General features: G+C 40.6%; 2 protein-coding genes across 2 annotated transcripts; both read left to right on the top strand.

Moving 5' to 3' along the window:
- Positions 1-2,709: 2,709 nt before the first annotated feature.
- Positions 2,710-6,561, top strand: LOC123485603. The gene is made up of 5 exons (XM_045216628.1): positions 2,710-2,871; positions 2,957-4,356; positions 4,606-4,715; positions 5,217-5,388; positions 5,659-6,561. The coding sequence occupies exons 1-5, from the start codon at positions 2,710-2,712 to the stop codon at positions 5,801-5,803; spliced, it is 1,989 nt and encodes a 662-aa protein (XP_045072563.1). The 3' UTR covers positions 5,804-6,561.
- A 2,163-nt stretch (positions 6,562-8,724) lies between these two features.
- LOC121561854 (forkhead box protein D1-like) lies at positions 8,725-9,809 on the top strand. Its single transcript, XM_041874293.2, has one exon. It carries the CDS (start codon positions 8,805-8,807, stop codon positions 9,807-9,809), a length of 1,005 nt encoding a protein of 334 aa, XP_041730227.2. The 5' UTR covers positions 8,725-8,804.
- The last annotated feature ends 13,511 nt before the right edge of the window (positions 9,810-23,320 follow it).

Here is a 23,320-nt window from a genome sequence, read left to right as displayed (position 1 = left end):
TAGGGTCTTTCCAGCTCTTTCTTCTGTAGTCTTTTGCCATCACATAGTCTCCAGGGCACAGAAAATACTCAGATTATCCTACTCAGTTGGGCATAGTTATCTTCCCCCATGAAAATAAAATCTTAAGAACATTGTTATGTTAAGTGAGACACAGTATGCTACTCATGTCCTCTCATCCGTCAAGAGAAGCCTTGAGATTATGAAGCACACCTGCTTCCAGCTTGTTGTAGTCCACTTATCTCATAGACAGACCACCTCTACACCATGCCTCCTATCACAAAAACAAAAATGATTTAACCTAACCCATAACACATTATTACTACTGCTCACATCCTTAATACACCTTGCATATTTCCCCACAAAACCATAATAAACCATTAAAACCTCTGTAATCCCAACTTCCCCCCTTGGACACATACATCACATCGTGATTCATGTGTACAAAAAACAAAACAAAACAATATTGCCTATCAAACCTAAAATAATAACTAACCTTAAAAGGACAACCCTTGAGCATATCTTTACTTAACTGTATTCCATAACACTATTCAATGAATACTTCTCATTCAGGACTAACTCTCTCACTTCATCCTTGTCCTGTTTAGACTCATTTATATATAGGATTTTTCCAATTTGTAAACTTCTTCACAATTATCCTTATTTTATCTAACCCCTTAATTCAGCATGCTTCTAGAATTCATAGTGCGGGTGATCAGGTCAGGACAGATTTCAGAGGTCATTGAAATCATTCAATGAATTGTTTCATCCTATAGTATACTACTTCTAACAACCATCAAAACCTTTCATAAATGTTGTAATTCCTTAGTACAGCTCTTTTCAAAATAAATCACACATATTTACTTATCCCTCAGTAAATAAAACCCAAATTACATGTGTATGCCCCTTTAAGATATTTCACTTCCATCCCATCAAAAAACAAAACAAATAGAAATAAAAATCCTATACAACTAACATTTCATACTAAGTAGTTTGTTTGTGGTTATTTGAACACCATATAGTAAAACAATAAACAAACAAAAATGGCCAGGCCTTATTTATTTTTGTAACTCCCTATGACAACCTAAGAATAAAACTACTTAATTTTACTAACTAGTTCCACCCTAGCCTACAGACTTTTTCCAACCTCCCAATAAAGAAATCCCCATGTTCCTGGAAGAGAAAGTATACATGTCGTTAACATATAATCATCAATCCAAAGATAGTAATTACACACAAAACATCATACATATATCCCCAGTCCTATCTCATCAACAATCATTAACCCCAGCATCGATTTTAAAATTGTTTGATACGTCGTGTCCTACTTTACCTTTAACCTAATATTATAGGAGACTCCCATCAATTCTTAAAAGAAAACTCCCATTTAGAAGACACTATATAATAACCCATTTTATTAAGTTAACTCCACCTTCCACTATAAACCTATAACCCCTTTTTAGTAATTTAAACGTCGCAAACTGTTGCATTGATGTTTTTTTTTTTTTCCCCAAATATAAACTTATTGTTCCACCTTCCACGACCTCCCACAAACCACGCGATCCCCGTACACCTAACGTAACCCACAACGTCCATTATAGCGCTCTCACGTTTCAGCAAGTTTAACATCCACAGAGAAAAATTGAGCTCGAGCAAGATATTTCATCCTCATTCAGGACATCTATCAAATACTAGAACGCAGATGGTTACATTTTGAGGAGAAATTGATACAATTTGACAAAGTAAGTGTGTATCAATAGGCTATATCGTATACGTTAGTTAGAATGTCATTGTAGGCTTACTCATTATTTGCTAAAGACTTTCAAGTTTTGTTGGGCCATTAATTCTAGCTCTGCTCACGAAGGTAGTTTGATTTTAACAGCTAATTCCGACTGTTCTAGAAGTTAGTAGGCTACTAACAGGCTACGTAACAATCTTTTTAACTTGAATTATGACAGTATAATCAGTGGTTTTAAAGTACTACTTAAGTAGTTTTTTGGGGTATCTGTACTTTACTATTTATATTTTTGACTACTTTTACTTTTACTTCACTACATTCCTAAAGAAAATAATGTACTTTTTACTCCATACAGTTTCCCTGACACCCAAAAATATTAGTTACATTTTTTATGCTTAGCAGGACAGGAAAATGGTCAAATTCACGCACTTATCCCTGGTCATGCCTACTGCATCTGATCTGACAGACTCACTAAACCCAAATGCTTCGTTTGTAAATTATGTCCGAGTATTGGAGTGGGCCCCTGGCCATCCGCAAGCAATTTACAAAAATACAATTGTGCCGTCTGGTTTGCTTAATATAAGCAATTTGAAATTATGTATACTTTTACTTTTGATACTTAAATATATTTAAAACCACATATCTTTAAGACTTTTACGCAAGTAGTATTTTACTGTGTGACTTTCACTTTTACTTGAGTAATTTTCTATTAAGGTATCTTTACTTTTACTCAAGTATGACAGTTGGGTACTTTTCCACCACAGAGTATAATGAAATCAAGTATAATGTTTAATCACTTATTGTAATTTGTAAGTATTTGTTTTTATTTAGGAAGTGTATATATATTCAGGTGATAACTATAATTCTACTTTAACAATAAAACATACAGTATTTACATTCAAACCTATATTGTCACTTAATAGTATAGTAAACACTGTCCAATTGTTTCCTTTCCACAAGATGGGCAAATCGACATGAGCACAGCAGCCACCTACAGACCAGGCAGCCACCTACAGACCAGGCAGTCACCTACAGACCAGGCAGCCACCTACAGACCAGGCAGCCACCTACAGACCAGGCAGCCACCTACAGACCAGGCAGCCAAGGGACCATGGAAGATCCGGACACCCAGGAGGGTCTGCAGGTGTGTGTGTTGTGTGAGTGGGTCAATATTATCTCAGTGTGTGGTTGAGTCTTCTTCTTCCTTTTCTTCTTCTTCAGGTGACCCAGTCCACCATCCTCTACCTCATCCAAGAAGCCACCAAGTTAGCAACTCCCACCCCTGTCCACAACCACTCCATAGACTTAAAGCCTAGTACACCTCTATCAAATGAAAGGTCTAAAAAGGATCAAGTGTCTGATCATAGGCCTTATCCTCCTCAGCACAATTCCTCTCTTACGAGCCTTCATAACCAGCAAAAAGATGACTTAAAACAACATAGGAGCCATACAAACTCAGTCCTGCCCAGCCGTCATAGTAGCAGCAGTCCATGGGAGTTGATGAGTCTGATCAACATGCAGTGTGAGAGACTCCTCCATTCAGACGACCAAGAGGAGGGGGCCTCAGCTAGGGCTCAGTTGGTTCCTATAGACTCTGACGATCATCCTACTGAAGGTGTGGGGTGCAGTAAGAACACAGTCCCTGTCTGCCCCACTCTAGTCAGTACCAGGGGGGATTTTCCCCATCCTCATGACAGGTCCAGGGGAGAGATTGGTGAGTTGGGTGGAGGTGGTGATTGCTCACCCACAAGTCCAGGTACCAATTCTCAGACATCACCGGATGTCAATGGCAGCTACAACACTAAACCTGGTGTGGGAGATTCAGAATCTGAGGTTGTGATGAACAAAGACACAGGAGTCACGTTTTGTCTTGGCGGTGATGGATTGTCTGTGAGTGAAGAAAGCAGAAAGGTCCTCTGTGCCTTAGTCAAAGAAGACAACACACTGAAGGAGGCCCGTCCTGAGGCAAAATACAAAGTATCAGTTAAACATCCATCTGTATCATATATAAACCTATTTGGTCAACCGCTTGACCACAAAGTAGCTACAATTAAGGATGCAGCAAGTCTATCATCTCCCTCCATAGACGCCAGGACATGCATACATCCAGGCCCAGAAGAGCTGAACCTTGACATGACCGTGGACTTCAACTCAAACATATGTTTCACCTTTGACCCCAAGGAAGACATGCCACCACCCCCAAACTCCCCTCGTACTATGTTGCTCATATTGAACAGTGAAGCAGGGTCTGTGAGTGTGAACGCAAAGTCAGTTCGAGATGCCATTTTTCCAGGCAGCAAAGCAGAGCTCAATGAACGCTGCATGGAAGAGGACACAGACATAATACAAGATGCCAGTCTTATTACAGACTATCCATTGGACCTCACCCAAAGCTGCATGGACATGGAGGATGACATGGACACTCTCCCCCCAGCCCCCCAGTCTCCCTCTCCATCTAACCCCATGTGGAGGACCACCAAGGCCCCGAGGAAGCAGCCCAATCCCAGCCGGAGTGTGGATGTTGGGGACCCAGACTTCCAGGGAGTGACGTTCCGGATGCAGACAGAGCTGGACGACAGCAGGGAGCAATATCGCCTTCTCATCACCTCCAGGAAGTACAGGTATGGTTGATGTCAAAGTATGCATGGCTCTTTCTCCCCATAACTGAAAGTGCTTAAAAAATATATTAATATGTACAAATACATTTATTATATTATTTAGAGCTGCCTTAGGTAATAAAGTATTATATGAAATTCAATTTGTATGTTACACATTTCCCTATGCAATATATTGTTGTAAAATATCTCACAATGTTCTCTACAAATGAACTGCTTTATAAAGCTGTGTGTGTATGCCTGCGTGTCTTCTAGTGAAGAGCCCTCTAGTGGTCCGACCCGGAGGTCACCGAGGGCAGGCAGGTCCCGTTCATCCCAGAGTTCCATGAGGACCAGCAGCTCTGAAGAGAGCAACCCCTCCTCCAGTGACTAACAATATATACCACTCTTCACCAGGAGGGGGCGCCACTACTGCACAAAAGAATACCAGATCCATAGAAATAGGCCGAACACTACACTCTTAGAAAAAAGGGTTCATGAGAGGTTATTTGCAGGGACTGGATGTTCTATGTAGAAATATTTATACTCAAGTAATCCAGGAGGGGGTACCATTACAACACAAATCAAACACTTGAACTAGAACCATAGACAGGTGGAATACATTTGATGAGGGGGAGTTTTAGAGGAGGTATTTTGGGAAACTGCTGTGTAAACATCCTAAGACTTTATTATAATAATAATATGCCATTTAGCAGACGCTTTTATCCAAAGCGACTTACAGTCATACTTTAATGAGTAACATAGTGTACAGTGTTAAAGGCAGCAAGATCAGGTTGTGATTTTGCACTCGCACTCGCTGTGCACCTAAAAGGAAATAAAATGAAAGAGAAGCCATATACTGAGTCATTGAAACATATCATTTCATTATTCTACAACCTATTTAGGAGGATTATGGCACAAGGCCTATTTGTTTGTGCTGATAGTCACTCCTTTCTCCCCATCAGAGAATAAGATCTGTGCCTCCTGCTGCACCAGGAAGACACCCCTGTGGAGAGATGCTGAGGACGGGACCCCGTTGTGTAACGCCTGTGGAATAAGGTGAGTCCCATTAAATACAGTGCATTATCAAGCACATCGATACGGCCCAGAGTTTCTCCTGGTCAGGTCACGTGGCCATGAACTCTGACCCTGTAATTATAGTATATGGTGACCGTGACGTTGATGACATTGATGGCTTTGATGACCACAATATCACGCAACCCCGTATGTGAGCTGTGGACAGAATTAGGACTTGAAGGACATGTAAGGCCAACAGTCAGTGTAACCTATATCCCCTGTTATTCTCCTCCATGTCTGCTTACTCCTCAGGTATAAGAAGTACAAGGTACGCTGCCTGCAGTGTTGGCACATCCCTAGGAAGGAGGGAAACTCCAACTCATGCTGCTTCAAATGTGGAAACTTACTACGTCCCACCGCAAGCACTCCACCTGATAGGGGAAGGGAACACACTTAGGCCTTGGCATGAGGTCCTAGACACTGATACCACAGCCAATCCCCCTCCAGGTACAAGGTCATTGGCCCCACCTCCTGACTTTGAGACTCATTAAGTTATTTGATAATTATTACATGACATCATTTCATAGTGGGTCACAGTGTTGTTTGGCTGAGCCATGGTGGGTCACAGTGTTGGCTGAGCCATGGTGGGTCACAGTGTTGGCTGATCTGGCTCGGGTCTTGCTGCTTTTAGCACTGTAGCGTGCACTCGTCACTTTAGGAAGAAGGAGTCCAATAGGAGAAGAGTGTCTTTCTGCTTGGAGGCTGTGTCTGTTGACAATAGACTGTCTGTGTCCGAAACAACTCTGACAAAAGTAATGCACTATACAGGGAATTGGGAATCTCTGGCCAACAGTAGTGCACTATAGGGACGAAGGACCCATGGCTCTGGCCAAAGACGGTGCACTGCTATACTGGGAATAGGTAGCCATTTTGGATTGTTTACTCTCCTTGTTTACTAGACCTTGGTGCTATCCAGTTTATATGTTACATTAAGGTAAATGAAGTTGTGATATATTATCTGTTGTTCTTGTTGAGTTTGTATATATATATTTTTTTCTTTTCCTTTTCTTGTTGTTTCTGGACAGCCCTTAGCATTAACTGGCTGGATTAGGGATGAAGCAGTTCCATATATTTACTGTTTCCTGTCAGAAAGAAACGTTTGTGTTAGTGTGCTACACTTTTGGGTTTGGTGTGCATAAAGTTCTTGTTAAAATATCTTATCTGGTTTGTTTTCATTTTATCTCTCAATCCTCTGAATGTGTGCCTACAACTTGGTTTATAATGAGGAATCTGAAAAATGGATGCATTATTTTTATATAAATTGATATGGAACCATATTCAAACTGATTTGTGAGAATTACCTCAGGAATGTTCAAGTTTGTATGCTTAAATTAAATGCAATTAGTGGGACTTTAAAATGTATCAAAATAAGAAAGAGGCAAGTTTAACAGCAGACACTCCTGCAGCAGGAATAAACACAACCTGGGCTGTGCAATATTTTGTGCCTGTAGTGAAACGCTCTTTACTTTTGCCCAATGTGTCTGTTTCACATCAGAAAAGTGCATAATCAGAAATAATAGCCACACAGTATTTGCCATGTGTATGGCCACCCACTTCCCAAGCACAGTTATCGACTGATTTTGGGACCTGCTGGAAATATTGGAATTCTCATGAAGTATTTGGTATAGACCAGTTTAAAATTAAAATCTGGCCACAACACAGACCAGTTTAAAATTAAAATCTGGCCACTGCCAGCGTGTTGTCTTTCACATGTATAGATAAGTAGCCTATCATAACATTTTGTTAAATAATATAATATTCGTTATAGCTGGCCATAAACAACATGGAAAGAATGGCTAATACATTATGAATTGTAATTGATTTTACTATATCCAGTAAGCTAGTGGCTTTAAAACGGTTACAATGTTTATGCATTACTGCATAGAGACCACGCATAAAAGCGCAGCACGTGCGCACTGGCACCGAAGTCATTTTGTCCTAGCTCTCCAGTTCAGTGCTTCTTCATTTCATTTCTCCTTTCAGAAAACAATACAGTTTTGACCATATTCGACTCTCGAGTGAAATAAAATCCATCATAAAAGAATGCTATGAATAGAGAACTGGATAGGATTGGCATTTGTTGTGGTAGACAGATTCTATTAAAATAAAGGGCTGTAGGTATTCAATAATGGTTTTACAAATGGGAAAACGGGATATATTATTGAGTCCTGTTAACTGTTAAATGTATCGAAGAAAACTGACAATAGTTCCCCCATCACCCGTAACATATCAGAAAATAGTATACCTACTGTCATGGGCCTCTCACTCCACCGGGTTACCACCTTAATTGTCTTCCACTCTGCTCACCACTCTCTCTACTCAGCCTAACTAGCTCCACCTGTCCCTGCTCTGCTCTGCTCTAATTACTCTGCCAGCTGCGCTGCATTACCCACTACCTCTCCCAGTATTTAAGGCCCTGTCTTTCAGCTCTCCGGTGTCAGATCGTCTGCAAAGCTCACACCCGGAACCTGTTTGCTCGCGCTTCTGGCTCACCCTGGTTTTGTGACCCCCGGACCTGCCTGTTTTTTGGATACTCTTCTGCCTCAGGAGATCCAGACCTGCTTCTGCCATTACGACTCCTGACTACTCTTCAATCCCGGTAACTCTGACCAGCCTTCTGCCTTGCTACTACGTATTTTGGATTTCCCTTGAACTGTACTGCTGCCTTGTTTCATTCCCGCCCTGTTGTGTCTGTTCTCCCCCAGGACTTCTGGACCACCCACCACCGGCTTCATAGGGCGCTTTACCGCTGCCACTGGGGGGCACAGACCCAGCACATTGGACGGGATCCCTGTTACCCCTGGAGCCTTCATTCACTCCCCTACTTCCCTTTTCCCTTAAGTTTAATAAACTTTCTGGTGTGACGCAATTGTGGTCCTCTGGTCGTCTGTCTGAACCGTGACACCTACAGCCCTATCCAGTTACTTTATGCAAATTATTACAATCAGGCTTCTGATTTTAGTACAACAAAGTGCATTTTTATTGAGTGTATAATGACAACAAGCCCCAAATACTATTTATTTATTAAGTGTAGCCTATGTCCTAATGTGTCATTGTGTGTTGAACATCAACGTTGTCTAATGGCCTATTCTTTATTCCATAAGTTATTTCTCCCCAAGATCAAAAACACTTTTGTAGGCCTAATGATTGTTTTGACTTCTTGTGATGGATGTTTATTTTAGTAAGTATTTGTCGTAATTATTTTCAGGACTGAAGAGGAGAAGGAGCAGGGGGACGGAGGAGGGGAGGTGAAAAGTATTTTGGTGCAGCTGGGTTTTCTTTTTTTTTGTTAATGAAAAGCGAAAAGGCAGGAGGCAGGCCCGTAGCGTGTGTCCGACCCGAGGATCCTCATCTCGCCTGTTGGCGCATGCAGGTGGCACCGGACCCGCGAGAGGATTATGACGCTGGAAGGAGAGCTGGAGCTCATGGAGAGGGCCGATATCGACTTGGAGGGAAAAGGGAACAAAGCTACACGAAACCAGGAGTATGTATCCTTGACCAAAGAAGACGGGACCGATTTGGAGCAGCAAAGCGCTGCGTCCTTGTCTCCAAAACAGCCAGCGAAGGATACGGAGGATGACGGTGACTTTACGCCAAAGTGCACAGGGAGAAGCGCTGCCCCTGTGAAACCTCCGTACTCCTACATCGCTCTTATCACCATGGCAATTCTCCAGAGCCCGAAGAAGAGACTGACTCTGTCGGAGATATGTGACTTCATCAGTCAGCGCTTCGCGTATTACCGGGAGAAGTTCCCCGCGTGGCAGAACTCCATCCGTCACAACTTGTCCCTCAACGACTGCTTCGTCAAAATGCCCCGGGAGCCCGGTAACCCCGGGAAAGGGAACTACTGGACGTTAGACCCTATGTCGTCTCATATGTTCGAGAACGGGAGCTTCCTTCGGCGGAGGAAACGTTTCAAACGGCAGCATTTCCGATTTGGGATGATGGACACCCCGTGCCCGCTCGAGCGCAGCAGCGTGCTCCCTGGATTCTCCTTCTACGGGACGCACGGGATAGGGCCGTGTCATTTTCAGGTACCCGGTTTAGAATTGTACCATCACTTGGGCAGCGAACATCATTCGGTTTCTAACCAAAGCATCCCACCAGTGAGCAGCATCTTGCCCGCGCTCTCCTCACTTTTATCAAGGAATTCGAACGTTGTCCAAAATACGTTTATTCCACCTCAGTCTATTAGCTTTGAGAATTTCGATACAACACGCCGCTCAGCCTCCACAGTGGGCCAAGCTTTGGTCCCGGGATCTTCATTTCTGTCCCCGGCCTCGCTCCATTCGATGGGCGCTGCGCATCTCTTGAGCTTTCATCCGGAGTACCACAAACTGCGCTCTCTCCCCAACTCCAGCCTTATAGCAAATGAACTCTTGCAGCAACTTGGTGACAAATAGCTTAATCGATAGTGATTTCTGTATTGACGTGGATTCATCAGGGAAACCCACCTTTCATAGATTTGTATCTATTCAATGAAACAAATGCTTCAAATAGAACATTTTATGTTTTCAAGATGTCAATTGAGTCAAAATTTCTAACAAAAGGTTAGTGGCCAACGAAAAAAATGTTTTGCAATACAAATGTGGTTTGAGGCCTTTATTTTGTGTAAATAATGCCTTTATAATGAAATATTATCAGTTGATTTTTAACGACATTTGGCTAATTATCACACACCCTTGTGAGTAAGTTATATTTGCAACACACACAAGTCACACAAGGGTCATTGTCCTGTTGAAAAACAAATTATAGTCCCACTAAGTGCAAACCAGATGGGATTTTGTATCCGGCTATATCTGGCTATATCTGGCTATATCTGGCAATATCTGGCTATATCTGGCTATATCTGGCTATATCTGGCTATATCTGGCTATATCTGGCTATATCTGGCTATATCTGGCTATATCTGGCTATATCTGGCTATATCTGGCTATATCTGGCTATATCTGGCTATATCTGGCTATATCTGGCTATATCTGGCTATATCTGGCTATATCTGGCTATATCTGGCTATATCTGGCTATATCTGGCAATATCTGCATGGCTATATCTGGCTATATCTGGCTATATCTGGCAATATCTGGCTATATCTGCATGGCTATATCTGGCTATATCTGGCTATATCTGGCTATATCTGGCTATATCTGACTATATCTGGCTATATCTGGCTATATCTGGCTATATCTGGCTATATCTGGCTATATCTGGCTATATCTGCATGGCTATATCTGGCTATATCTGGCTATATCTGGCTATATCTGGCTATATCTGGCTATATCTGGCTATATCTGGCTATATCTGCATGGCTATATCTGGCTATATCTGGCTATATCTGGCTATATCTGGCTATATCTGGCTATATCTGCATGGCTATATCTGGCTATATCTGGCTATATCTGACTATATCTGGCTATATCTGGCTATATCTGGCAATATCTGGCTATATCTGACTATATCTGGCTATATCTGGCTATATCTGGCTATATCTGGCTATATCTGGCTATATCTGGCTATATCTGACTATATCTGGCTATATCTGGCTATATCTGGCTATATCTGGCTATATCTGGCTATATCTGGCTATATCTGCATGGCTATATCTGGCTATATCTGGCTATATCTGGCTATATCTGACTATATCTGGCTATATCTGGCTATATCTGGCTATATCTGGCTATATCTGACTATATCTGGCTATATCTGCATGGCTATATCTGGCTATATCTGGCTATATCTGGCTATATCTGACTATATCTGGCTATATCTGACTATATCTGGCTATATCTGCATGGCTATATCTGGCTATATCTGGCTATATCTGACTATATCTGGCTATATCTGGCTATATCTGGCTATATCTGGCTATATCTGGCTATATCTGGCTATATCTGGCTATATCTGGCTATATCTGCATGGCTATATCTGGCTATATCTGGCTATATCTGACTATATCTGACTATATCTGGCTATGTCTGGCTATATCTGGCTATATCTGGCTATATCTGGCTATATCTGCATGGCTATATCTGGCTATATCTGCATGGCTATATCTGGCTATATCTGGCTATATCTGGCTATATCTGGCTATATCTGACTATATCTGGCTATATCTGGCTATATCTGGCTATATCTGGCTATATCTGACTATATCTGACTATATCTGGCTATGTCTGGCTATATCTGGCTATATCTGGCTATATCTGGCTATATCTGGCTATATCTGACTATATCTGACTATATCTGGCTATATCTGGCTATATCTGGCTATATCTGGCTATATCTGACTATATCTGGCTTATCTTCTATATCTGGCTATATCTGGCTATATCTGGCTATATCTGGCTATATCTGGCTATATCTGGCTATATCTGGCTATATCTGTGCTATATCTGGCATATCGGCTATATCTGGCTATATCTGCATGGCTATATCTGGCTATATCTGGCTATATCTGGCTATATCTGGCTATATCTGGCTATATCTGACTATATCTGACTATATCTGGCTATGTCTGGCTATATCTGGCTATATCTGGCTATATCTGACTATATCTGGCTATATCTGCATGGCTATATCTGGCTATATCTGCATGGCTATATCTGGCTATATCTGGCTATATCTGGCTATATCTGACTATATCTGGCTATATCTGGCTATATCTGGCTATATCTGGCTATATCTGGCTATATCTGGCTATATCTGGCTATATCTGGCTATATCTGGCTATATCTGGCTATATCTGGCTATATCTGGCTATATCTGGCTATATCTGCATGCTATATCTGGCTATATCTGGCTATCTATATCTGGCTATATCTGGCTATATCTGGCTATATCTGGCTATATCTGGCTATATCTGCCGCTATATCTGGCTATATCTGGCTATATCTGGCTATATCTGGCTATATCTGGCTATATCTGGCTATATCTGGCTATATCTGGCTATATCTGACTATATCTGGCTATATCTGGCTATATCTGCATGGCTATATCTGGCTATATCTGGCTATATCTGCATGGCTATATCTGGCTATATCTGACTATATCTGGCTATATCTGGCTATATCTGGCTATATCTGGCTATATCTGACTATATCTGCATGGCTATATCTGGCTATATCTGGCTATATCTGCATGGCTATATCTGGCTATATCTGACTATATCTGGCTATATCTGACTATATCTGCATGGCTATATCTGGCTATATCTGGCTATATCTGACTATATCTGCATGGCTATATCTGGCTATATCTGACTATATCTGGCTATATCTGACTATATCTGCATGGCTATATCTGGCTATATCTGACTATATCTGGCTATATCTGACTATATCTGCATGGCTATATCTGGCTATATCTGACTATATCTGCATGGCTATATCTGGCTATATCTGACTATATCTGGCTATATCTGACTATATCTGACTATATCTGGCTATATCTGGCTATATCTGGCTATATCTGACTATATCTGGCTATATCTGGCTATATCTGGCTATATCTGCATGGCTATATCTGGCTATATCTGGCTATATCTGGCTATATCTGGCTATATCTGGCTATATCTGGCTATATCTGGCTATATCTGGCTATATCTGGCTATATCTGACTATATCTGGCTATATCTGCATGGCTATATCTGGCTATATCTGGCTATATCTGCATGGCTATATCTGGCTATATCTGGCTATATCTGACTATATCTGGCTATATCTGGCTATATCTGGCTATATCTGGCTATATCTGGCTATATCTGGCTATATCTGGCTATATCTCACTATATCTGGCTATATCTGGCTATATCTGGCTATATCTGGCTATATCTGGCTATATCTGGCTATATCTGGCTATATCTGGCTATATCTGGCTATATCTGGCTATATCTGGCTATATCTGGCTATATCTGGCTATATCTGCATGGCTATATCTGGCTATATCTGGCTATATCTGACTATATCTGACTATATCTGGCTATATCTGGCTATATCTGGCTATATCTGGCTATATCTGCATGGCTATATCTGGCTATATCTGACTATATCTGGCTATATCTGGCTATATCTGGCTATATCTGGCTATATCTGCATGGCTATATCTGGCTATATCTGACTATATCTGGCTATATCTGGCTATATCTGGCTATATCTGGCTATATCTGCATGGCTATATCTGACTATATCTGGCTATATCTGGCTATATCTGGCTATATCTGGCTATATCTGACTATATCTGGCTATATCTGCATGGCTATATCTGGCTATATCTGGCTATATCTGGCTATATCTGACTATATCTGGCTATATCTGCATGGCTATATCTGACTATATCTGGCTATATCTGGCTATATCTGGCTATATCTGGCTATATCTGGCTATATCTGGCTATATCTGGCTATATCTGGCTATATCTGCATGGCTATATCTGGCTATATCTGGCTATATCTGGCTATATCTGGCTATATCTGGCTATATCTGGCTATATCTGGCTATATCTGGCTATATCTGCTGGCTATATCTGGCTATATCTGGCTATATCTGGCTATATCTGGCTATATCTGGCTATATCTGGCTATATCTGGCTATATCTGACTATATCTGGCTATATCTGGCTATATCTGGCTATATCTGGCTATATCTGACTATATCTGGCTATATCTGGCTATATCTGGCTATATCTGGCTATATCTGGCTATATCTGGCTATATCTGCATGGCTATATCTGGCTATATCTGGCTATATCTGGCTATATCTGACTATATCTGGCTATATCTGGCTATATCTGGCTATATCTGGCTATATCTGACTATATCTGGCTATATCTGCATGGCTATATCTGGCTATATCTGGCTATATCTGGCTATATCTGGCTATATCTGGCTATATCTGACTATATCTGGCTATATCTGCATGGCTATATCTGGCTATATCTGGCTATATCTGACTATATCTGACTATATCTGGCTATGTCTGGCTATATCTGGCTATATCTGGCTATATCTGGCTATATCTGGCTATATCTGCATGGCTATATCTGGCTATATCTGCATGGCTATATCTGGCTATATCTGGCTATATCTGGCTATATCTGGCTATATCTGGCTATATCTGGCTATATCTGGCTATATCTGGCTATATCTGGCTATATCTGGCTATATCTGGCTATATCTGGCTATATCTGCATGGCTATATCTGGCTATATCTGGCTATATCTGCATGGCTATATCTGGCTATATCTGGCTATATCTGGCTATATCTGGCTATATCTGGCTATATCTGGCTATATCTGGCTATATCTGGCTATATCTGGCTATATCTGGCTATATCTGCATGGCTATATCTGGCTATATCTGGCTATATCTGGCTATATCTGGCTATATCTGGCTATATCTGGCTATATCTGGCTATATCTGGCTATATCTGGCTATATCTGGCTATATCTGGCTATATCTGCATGGCTATATCTGCATGGCTATATCTGGCTATATCTGGCTATATCTGGCTATATCTGGCTATATCTGCATGGCTATATCTGGCTATATCTGGCTATATCTGGCTATATCTGCATGGCTATATCTGGCTATATCTGGCTATATCTGGCTATATCTGGCTATATCTGGCTATATCTGGCTATATCTGCATGGCTATATCTGCATGGCTATATCTGGCTATATCTGGCTATATCTGGCTATATCTGGCTATATCTGGCTATATCTGGCTATATCTGGCTATATCTGGCTATATCTGGCTATATCTGGCTATATCTGGCTATATCTGCATGGCTATATCTGGCTATATCTGGCTATATCTGGCTATATCTGGCTATATCTGGCTATATCTGGCTATATCTGGCTATATCTGCATGGCTATATCTGGCTATATCTGGCTATATCTGGCTATATCTGGCTATATCTGGCTATATCTGGCTATATCTGGCTATATCTGGCTATATCTGGCTATATCTGGCTATATCTGGCTATATCTGGCTATATCTGGTTATATCTGGCTATATCTGGCTATATCTGGTTATATCTGGCTATATCTGGCTATATCTGGCTATATCTGCATGGCCATATCTGGCTATATCTGGCTATATCTGACTATATCTGACTATATCTGGCTATATCTGCATGGCTATATCTGGCTATATCTGGCTATATCTGGCTATATCTGGCTATATCTGGCTATATCTGGCTATATCTGACTATATCTGGCTATATCTGGCTATATCTGGCTATATCTGGCTATATCTGGCTATATCTGGCTATATCTGGCTATATCTGGCTATATCTGGCTATATCTGGCTATATCTGGCTATATCTGACTATATCTGGCTATATCTGGCTATATCTGGCTATATCTGGCTATATCTGGCTATATCTGGCTATATCTGGCTATATCTGGCTATATCTGGCTATATCTGGCTATATCTGGCTATATCTGGCTATATCTGGCTATATCTGCATGGCTATATCTGGCTATATCTGGCTATATCTGGCTATATCTGACTATATCTGACTATATCTGGCTATATCTGGCTATATCTGGCTATATCTGGCTATATCTGGCTATATCTGGCTATATCTGGCTATATCTGGCTATATCTGGCTATATCTGACTATATCTGGCTATATCTGGCTATATCTGGCTATATCTGGCTATATCTGGCTATATCTGGCTATATCTGGCTATATCTGGCTATATCTGGCTATATCTGGCTATATCTGGCTATATCTGACTATATCTGGCTATATCTGGCTATATCTGGCTATATCTGGCTATATCTGGCTATATCTGCATGGCTATATCTGGCTATATCTGGCTATATCTGGCTATATCTGGCTATATCTGGCTATATCTGGCTATATCTGACTATATCTGATGGCTATATCTGGCTATATCTGGCTATATCTGCATGGCTATATCTGACTATATCTGGCTATATCTGGCAATATCTGGCTATATCTGGCTATATCTGGCTATATCTGGCAATATCTGGCTATATCTGGCTATATCTGGCTATATCTGGCTATATCTGGCTATATCTGCATGGCTATATCTGGCTATATCTGCATGGCTATATCTGGCTATATCTGGCTATATCTGGCTATATCTGGCTATATCTGACTATATCTGGCTATATCTGGCTATATCTGGCTATATCTGGCTATATCTGACTATATCTGACTATATCTGGCTATGTCTGGCTATATCTGGCTATATCTGGCTATATCTGGCTATATCTGGCTATATCTGGCTATATCTGACTATATCTGGCTATATCTGCATGGCTATATCTGGCTATATCTGGCTATATCTGGGCTATATCTGGCTATATCTGGCTATATCTGGCTATATCTGGCTATATCTGGCTATATCTGGCTATATCTGGCTATATCTGCATGGCTATATCTGGCTATATCTGGCAATATCTGGCTATATCTGGCTATATCTGGCTATATCTGGCTATATCTGGCTATATCTGCATGGCTATATCTGACTATATCTGGCTATATCTGGCAATATCTGGCTATATCTGGCTATATCTGGCTATATCTGGCTATATCTGACTATATCTGGCTATATCTGCATGGCTATATCTGGCTATATCTGGCTATATCTGGCTATATCTGGCTATATCTGGCTATATCTGGCTATATCTGGCTATATCTGGCTATATCTGGCTATATCTGGCTATATCTGGCTATATCTGCTGGCTATATCTGGCTATATCTGGCTATATCTGGCTATATCTGGCTATATCTGGCTATATCTGGCTATATCTGGCTATATCTGGCTATATCTGGCTATATCTGGCTATATCTGGCTATATCTGTGGCTATATCTGGCTATATCTGGCTATATCTGGCTATATCTGGCTATATCTGGCTATATCTGGCTATATCTGGCTATATCTGGCTATATCTGGCTATATCTGCATGGCTATATCTGGCTATATCTGGCTATATCTGACTATATCTGGCTATATCTGCATGGCTATATCTGGCTATATCTGGCTATATCTGGCTATATCTGGCTATATCTGGCTATATCTGACTATATCTGGCTATATCTGGCTATATCTGGCTATATCTGCGCTATATCTGGCTATATCTGGCTATATCTGGCTATATCTGGCTATATCTGCATGGCTATATCTGGCTATATCTGGCTATATCTGGCTATATCTGGCTATATCTGGCTATATCTGGCTATATCTGGCTATATCTGGCTATATCTGGCTATATCTGGCTATATCTGGCTATATCTGGCTATATCTGGCTATATCTGGCTATATCTGGCTATATCTGGCTATATCTGGCTATATCTGCATGGCTATATCTGGCTATATCTGGCTATATCTGACTATATCTGGCTATATCTGGCTATATCTGGCTATATCTGGCTATATCTGGCTATATCTGGCTATATCTGGCTATATCTGGCTATATCTGGCTATATCTGACTATATCTGGCTATATCTGGCTATATCTGGCTATATCTGGCTATATCTGGCTATATCTGGCTATATCTGGCTATATCTGGCTATATCTGGCTATATCTGCATGGCTATATCTGGCTATATCTGGCTATATCTGGCTATATCTGGCTATATCTGGCTATATCTGGCTATATCTGGCTATATCTGGCTATATCTGGCTATATCTGGCTATATCTGGCTATATCTGGCTATATCTGGCTATATCTGACTATATCTGGCTATATCTGCATGGCTATATCTGGCTATATCTGGCTATATCTGGCTATATCTGACTATATCTGACTATATCTGGCTATATCTGGCTATATCTGGCTATATCTGGCTATATCTGGCTATATCTGGCTATATCTGGCTATATCTGGCTATATCTGGCTATATCTGGCTATATCTGACTATATCTGGCTATATCTGGCTATATCTGGCTATATCTGGCTATATCTGGCAATATCTGGCTATATCTGGCTATATCTGGCTATATCTGGCTATATCTGGCTATATCTGGCTATATCTGGCAATATCTGAGTATATCTGGCTATATCTGGCTATATCTGGCTATATCTGGCTATATCTGGCTATATCTGGCTATATCTGGCTATATCTGGCTATATCTGGCTATATCTGGCAATATCTGGCTATATCTGGCTATATCTGGCTATATCTGGCTATATCTGGCTATATCTGCATGGCTATATCTGACTATATCTGGCTATATCTGGCTATATCTGGCTATATCTGGCTATATCTGGCTATATCTGGCTATATCTGGCTATATCTGGCTATATCTGGCTATATCTGGCTATATCTGGCTATATCTGGCTATATCTGGCTATATCTGCATGGCTATATCTGGCTATATCTGGCTATATCTGGCTATATCTGGCTATATCTGACTATATCTGGCTATATCTGGCTATATCTGGCTATATCTGACTATATCTGACTATATCTGGCTATGTCTGGCTATATCTGGCTATATCTGGCTATATCTGGCTATATCTGGCTATATCTGACTATATCTGACTATATCTGGCTATATCTGGCTATATCTGGCTATATCTAGCTATATCTGACTATATCTGGCTATGTCTGGCTATATCTGGCTATATCTGGCTATATCTGGCTATATCTGGCTATATCTGCATGGCTATATCTGGCTATATCTGCATGGCTATATCTGGCTACATCTGGCAATATCTGGCTATATCTGGCTATATCTGGCTATATCTGACTATATCTGGCTATATCTGCATGGCTATATCTGGCTATATCTGGCTATATCTGGCTATATCTGGCTATATCTGGCTATATCTGGCTATATCTGGCAATATCTGAGTATATCTGGCTATATCTGGCAATATCTGGCTATATCTGGCTATATCTGGCTATAGCTGGCTATATCTGGCTATATCTGGCTATATCTGGCAATATCTGGCTATATCTGGCTATATCTGGCTATATCTGGCTATATCTGGCTATATCTGGCTATATCTGGCTATATCTGGCTATATCTGGCTATATCTGGCTATATCTGGCTATATCTGGCTATATCTGGCAATATCTGGCTATATCTGGCTATATCTGGCTATATCTGCATGGCTATATCTGGCTATATCTGGCTATATCTGGCTATATCTGGCTATATCTGACTATATCTGACTATATCTGACTATATCTGGCTATATCTGGCTATATCTGGCTATATCTGACTATATCTGGCTATATCTGAGTTATATCTGGCTATATCTGACATATCTGGCTATATCTGGCTATATCTGGCTATATCTGCATGACTATATCTGACTATATCTGGCTATATCTGGCTATATCTGGCTATATCTGACTATATCTGGCTATATCTGACTATATCTGGATGTCTGTATCTGGCTATATCTGGCTATATCTGGCTATATCTGGCTATATCTGGCTATATCTGACTATATCTGGCTATATCTGGCTATATCTGCATGGCTATATCTGGCTATATCTGGCTATATCTGGCTATATCTGGCTGTATCTGGCTATATCTGGCTATATCTGGCTATATCTGGCTATATCTGACTATATCTGGCTATATCTGACTATATCTGACTATATCTGGCTATATCTGGCTATATCTGGCTATATCTGACTATATCTGGCTATATCTGACTATATCTGGCTATATCTGGCTATATCTGGCTATATCTGCATGACTATATCTGGCTATATCTGGCTATATCTGGCTATATCTGGCTATATCTGCATGACTATATCTGCATGGCTATATCTGGCTATATCTGGCTATATCTGACTATATCTGGCTATATCTGGCTATATCTGGCTATATCTGACTATATCTGGCTATATCTGCATGGCTATATCTGGCTATATCTGGCTATATCTGGCTATATCTGACTATATCTGGCTATATCTGGCTATATCTGGCTATATCTGCATGACTATATCCGGCTATATCTGGCTATATCTGGCTATATCTGGCTATATCTGGCTATATCTGGCTGTATCTGGCTATATCTGGCTATATCTGGCTATATCTGGCTATATCTGCATGGCTATATCTGGCTATATCTGGCTATATCTGGCTATATCTGGCTATATCTGGCTATATCTGGCTATATCTGGCAATATCTGGCTATATCTGGCTATATCTGGCTATATCTGGCTATATCTGCATGGCTATATCTGGCTATATCTGGCTATATCTGGCTATATCTGGCTATATCTGGCTATATCTGGCTATATCTGGCTATATCTGGCTATATCTGGCTATATCTGGCTATATCTGGCTATATCTGACTATATCTGGCTATATCTGGCTATATCTGGCTATATCTGGCTATATCTGGCTATATCTGGCTATATCTGGCTATATCTGGCTATATCTGGCTATATCTGGCTATATCTGGCTATATCTGGCTATATCTGGCAATATCTGGCTATATCTGGCTATATCTGGCTATATCTGGCTATATCTGGCTATATCTGGCTATATCTGGCTGTATCTGGCTATATCTGGCTATATCTGGCTATATCTGACTATATCTGGCTATATCTGGCTATATCTGGCTATATCTGGCTATATCTGGCTATATCTGGCTATATCTGGCTATATCTGGCTATATCTGGCTATATCTGGCTATATCTGGCTATATCTGGCTATATCTGGCTATATCTGGCTATATCTGGCTATATCTGGCTATATCTGGCTATATCTGGCTATATCTGGCTATATCTGACTATATCTGGCTATATCTGGCTATATCTGGCTATATCTGGCTATATCTGGCTATATCTGGCTATATCTGGCTATATCTGGCTATATCTGGCTATATCTGGCTATATCTGGCTATATCTGGCTATATCTGGCTATATCTGGCTATATCTGGCTATATCTGGCTATATCTGGCTATATCTGGCTATATCTGGCTATATCTGGCTATATCTGGCTATATCTGGCTATATCTGGCTATATCTGGCTATATCTGGCTATATCTGGCTATATCTGGCTATATCTGGCTATATCTGGCTATATCTGGCTATATCTGGCTATATCTGGCTATATCTGGCTATATCTGGCTATATCTGGCTATATCTGGCTATATCTGGCTATATCTGGCAATATCTGGCTATATCTGGCTATATCTGGCTATATCTGGCTATATCTGGCTATATCTGGCTATATCTGGCTGTATCTGGCTATATCTGGCTATATCTGGCTATATCTGACTATATCTGGCTATATCTGGCTATATCTGGCTATATCTGGCTATATCTGCATGGCTATATCTGACTATATCTGGCTATATCTGGCAATATCTGGCTATATCTGGCTATATCTGGCTATATCTGGCAATATCTGAGTATATCTGGCTATATCTGGCAATATCTGGCTATATCTGGCTATATCTGGCTATAGCTGGCTATATCTGGCTATATCTGGCTATATCTGGCAATATCTGGCTATATCTGGCTATATCTGGCTATATCTGGCTATATCTGCATGGCTATATCTGGCTATATCTGGCTATATCTGGCGATGTCTGGCTATATCTGACTATATCTGGCTATATCTGGCTATATCTGGCAATATCTGGCTATATCTGGCTATATCTGGCTATATCTGCATGGCTATATCTGGCTATATCTGGCTATATCTGGCTATATCTGGCTATATCTGACTATATCTGACTATATCTGACTATATCTGGCTATATCTGGCTATATCTGGCTATATCTGACTATATCTGGCTATATCTGGTTATATCTGGCTATATCTGACAATATCTGGCTATATCTGGCTATATCTGGCTATATCTGCATGACTATATCTGACTATATCTGGCTATATCTGGCTATATCTGGCTATATCTGACTATATCTGGCTATATCTGACTATATCTGGATGTCTGTATCTGGCTATTTCTGGCTATATCTGGCTATATCTGGCTATATCTGGCTATATCTGACTATATCTGGCTATATCTGGCTATATCTGCATGGTTATATCTGGCTATATCTGGCTATATCTGGCTATATCTGGCTGTATCTGGCTATATCTGGCTATATCTGGCTATATCTGACTATATCTGACTATATCTGGCTATATCTGACTATATCTGACTATATCTGGCTATATCTGGCTATATCTGGCTATATCTGACTATATCTGGCTATATCTGACTATATCTGGCTATATCTGGCTATATCTGGCTATATCTGCATGACTATATCTGGCTATATCTGGCTATATCTGGCTATATCTGGCTATATCTGCATGACTATATCTGCATGGCTATATCTGGCTATATCTGGCTATATCTGACTATATCTGGCTATATCTGGCTATATCTGGCTATATCTGACTATATCTGGCTATATCTGCATGGCTATATCTGGCTATATCTGGCTATATCTGGCTATATCTGACTATATCTGGCTATATCTGGCTATATCTGCATGACTATATCCGGCTATATCTGGCTATATCTGGCTATATCTGGCTATATCTGGCTGTATCTGGCTATATCTGGCTATATCTGGCTATATCTGCAGCTATATCTGGCTATATCTGGCTATATCTGGCTATATCTGGCTATATCTGGCTATATCTGGCAATATCTGGCTATATCTGGCTATATCTGGCTATATCTGGCTATATCTGGCTATATCTGGCTATATCTGGCTATATCTGGCTATATCTGGCTATATCTGGCTATATCTGGCTATATCTGGCTATATCTGGCTATATCTGGCTATATCTGGCTATATCTGACTATATCTGGCTATATCTGGCTATATCTGGCTATATCTGGCTATATCTGGCTATATCTGGCTATATCTGGCTATATCTGCATGGCTATATCTGCATGGCTATATCTGGCTATATCTGGCTATATCTGGCTATATCTGG

Source organism: Coregonus clupeaformis, unplaced genomic scaffold, assembly GCF_020615455.1.
Source record: "Coregonus clupeaformis isolate EN_2021a unplaced genomic scaffold, ASM2061545v1 scaf0758, whole genome shotgun sequence".
NCBI lineage: Eukaryota > Metazoa > Chordata > Actinopteri > Salmoniformes > Salmonidae > Coregonus > Coregonus clupeaformis.
This window is presented reverse-complemented; position numbering and strand designations above follow the sequence as displayed.

Excerpts from the sequence above, each read along its gene's own strand:
- LOC121561854 (XM_041874293.2), top strand. The coding sequence starts at position 8,805 with ATGACGCTGGAAGGAGAGCTGGAGCTCATGGAGAGGGCCGATATCGAC.
- LOC123485603 (XM_045216628.1), top strand. The coding sequence starts at position 2,710 with ATGAGCACAGCAGCCACCTACAGACCAGGCAGCCACCTACAGACCAGG. Across the intron at positions 4,357-4,605 it reads ATCACCTCCAGGAAGTACAG|TGAAGAGCCCTCTAGTGGTC; the intron begins GTATGGTTGATG and ends CGTGTCTTCTAG. Across the intron at positions 5,389-5,658 it reads TGTAACGCCTGTGGAATAAG|GTATAAGAAGTACAAGGTAC; the intron begins GTGAGTCCCATT and ends CTTACTCCTCAG.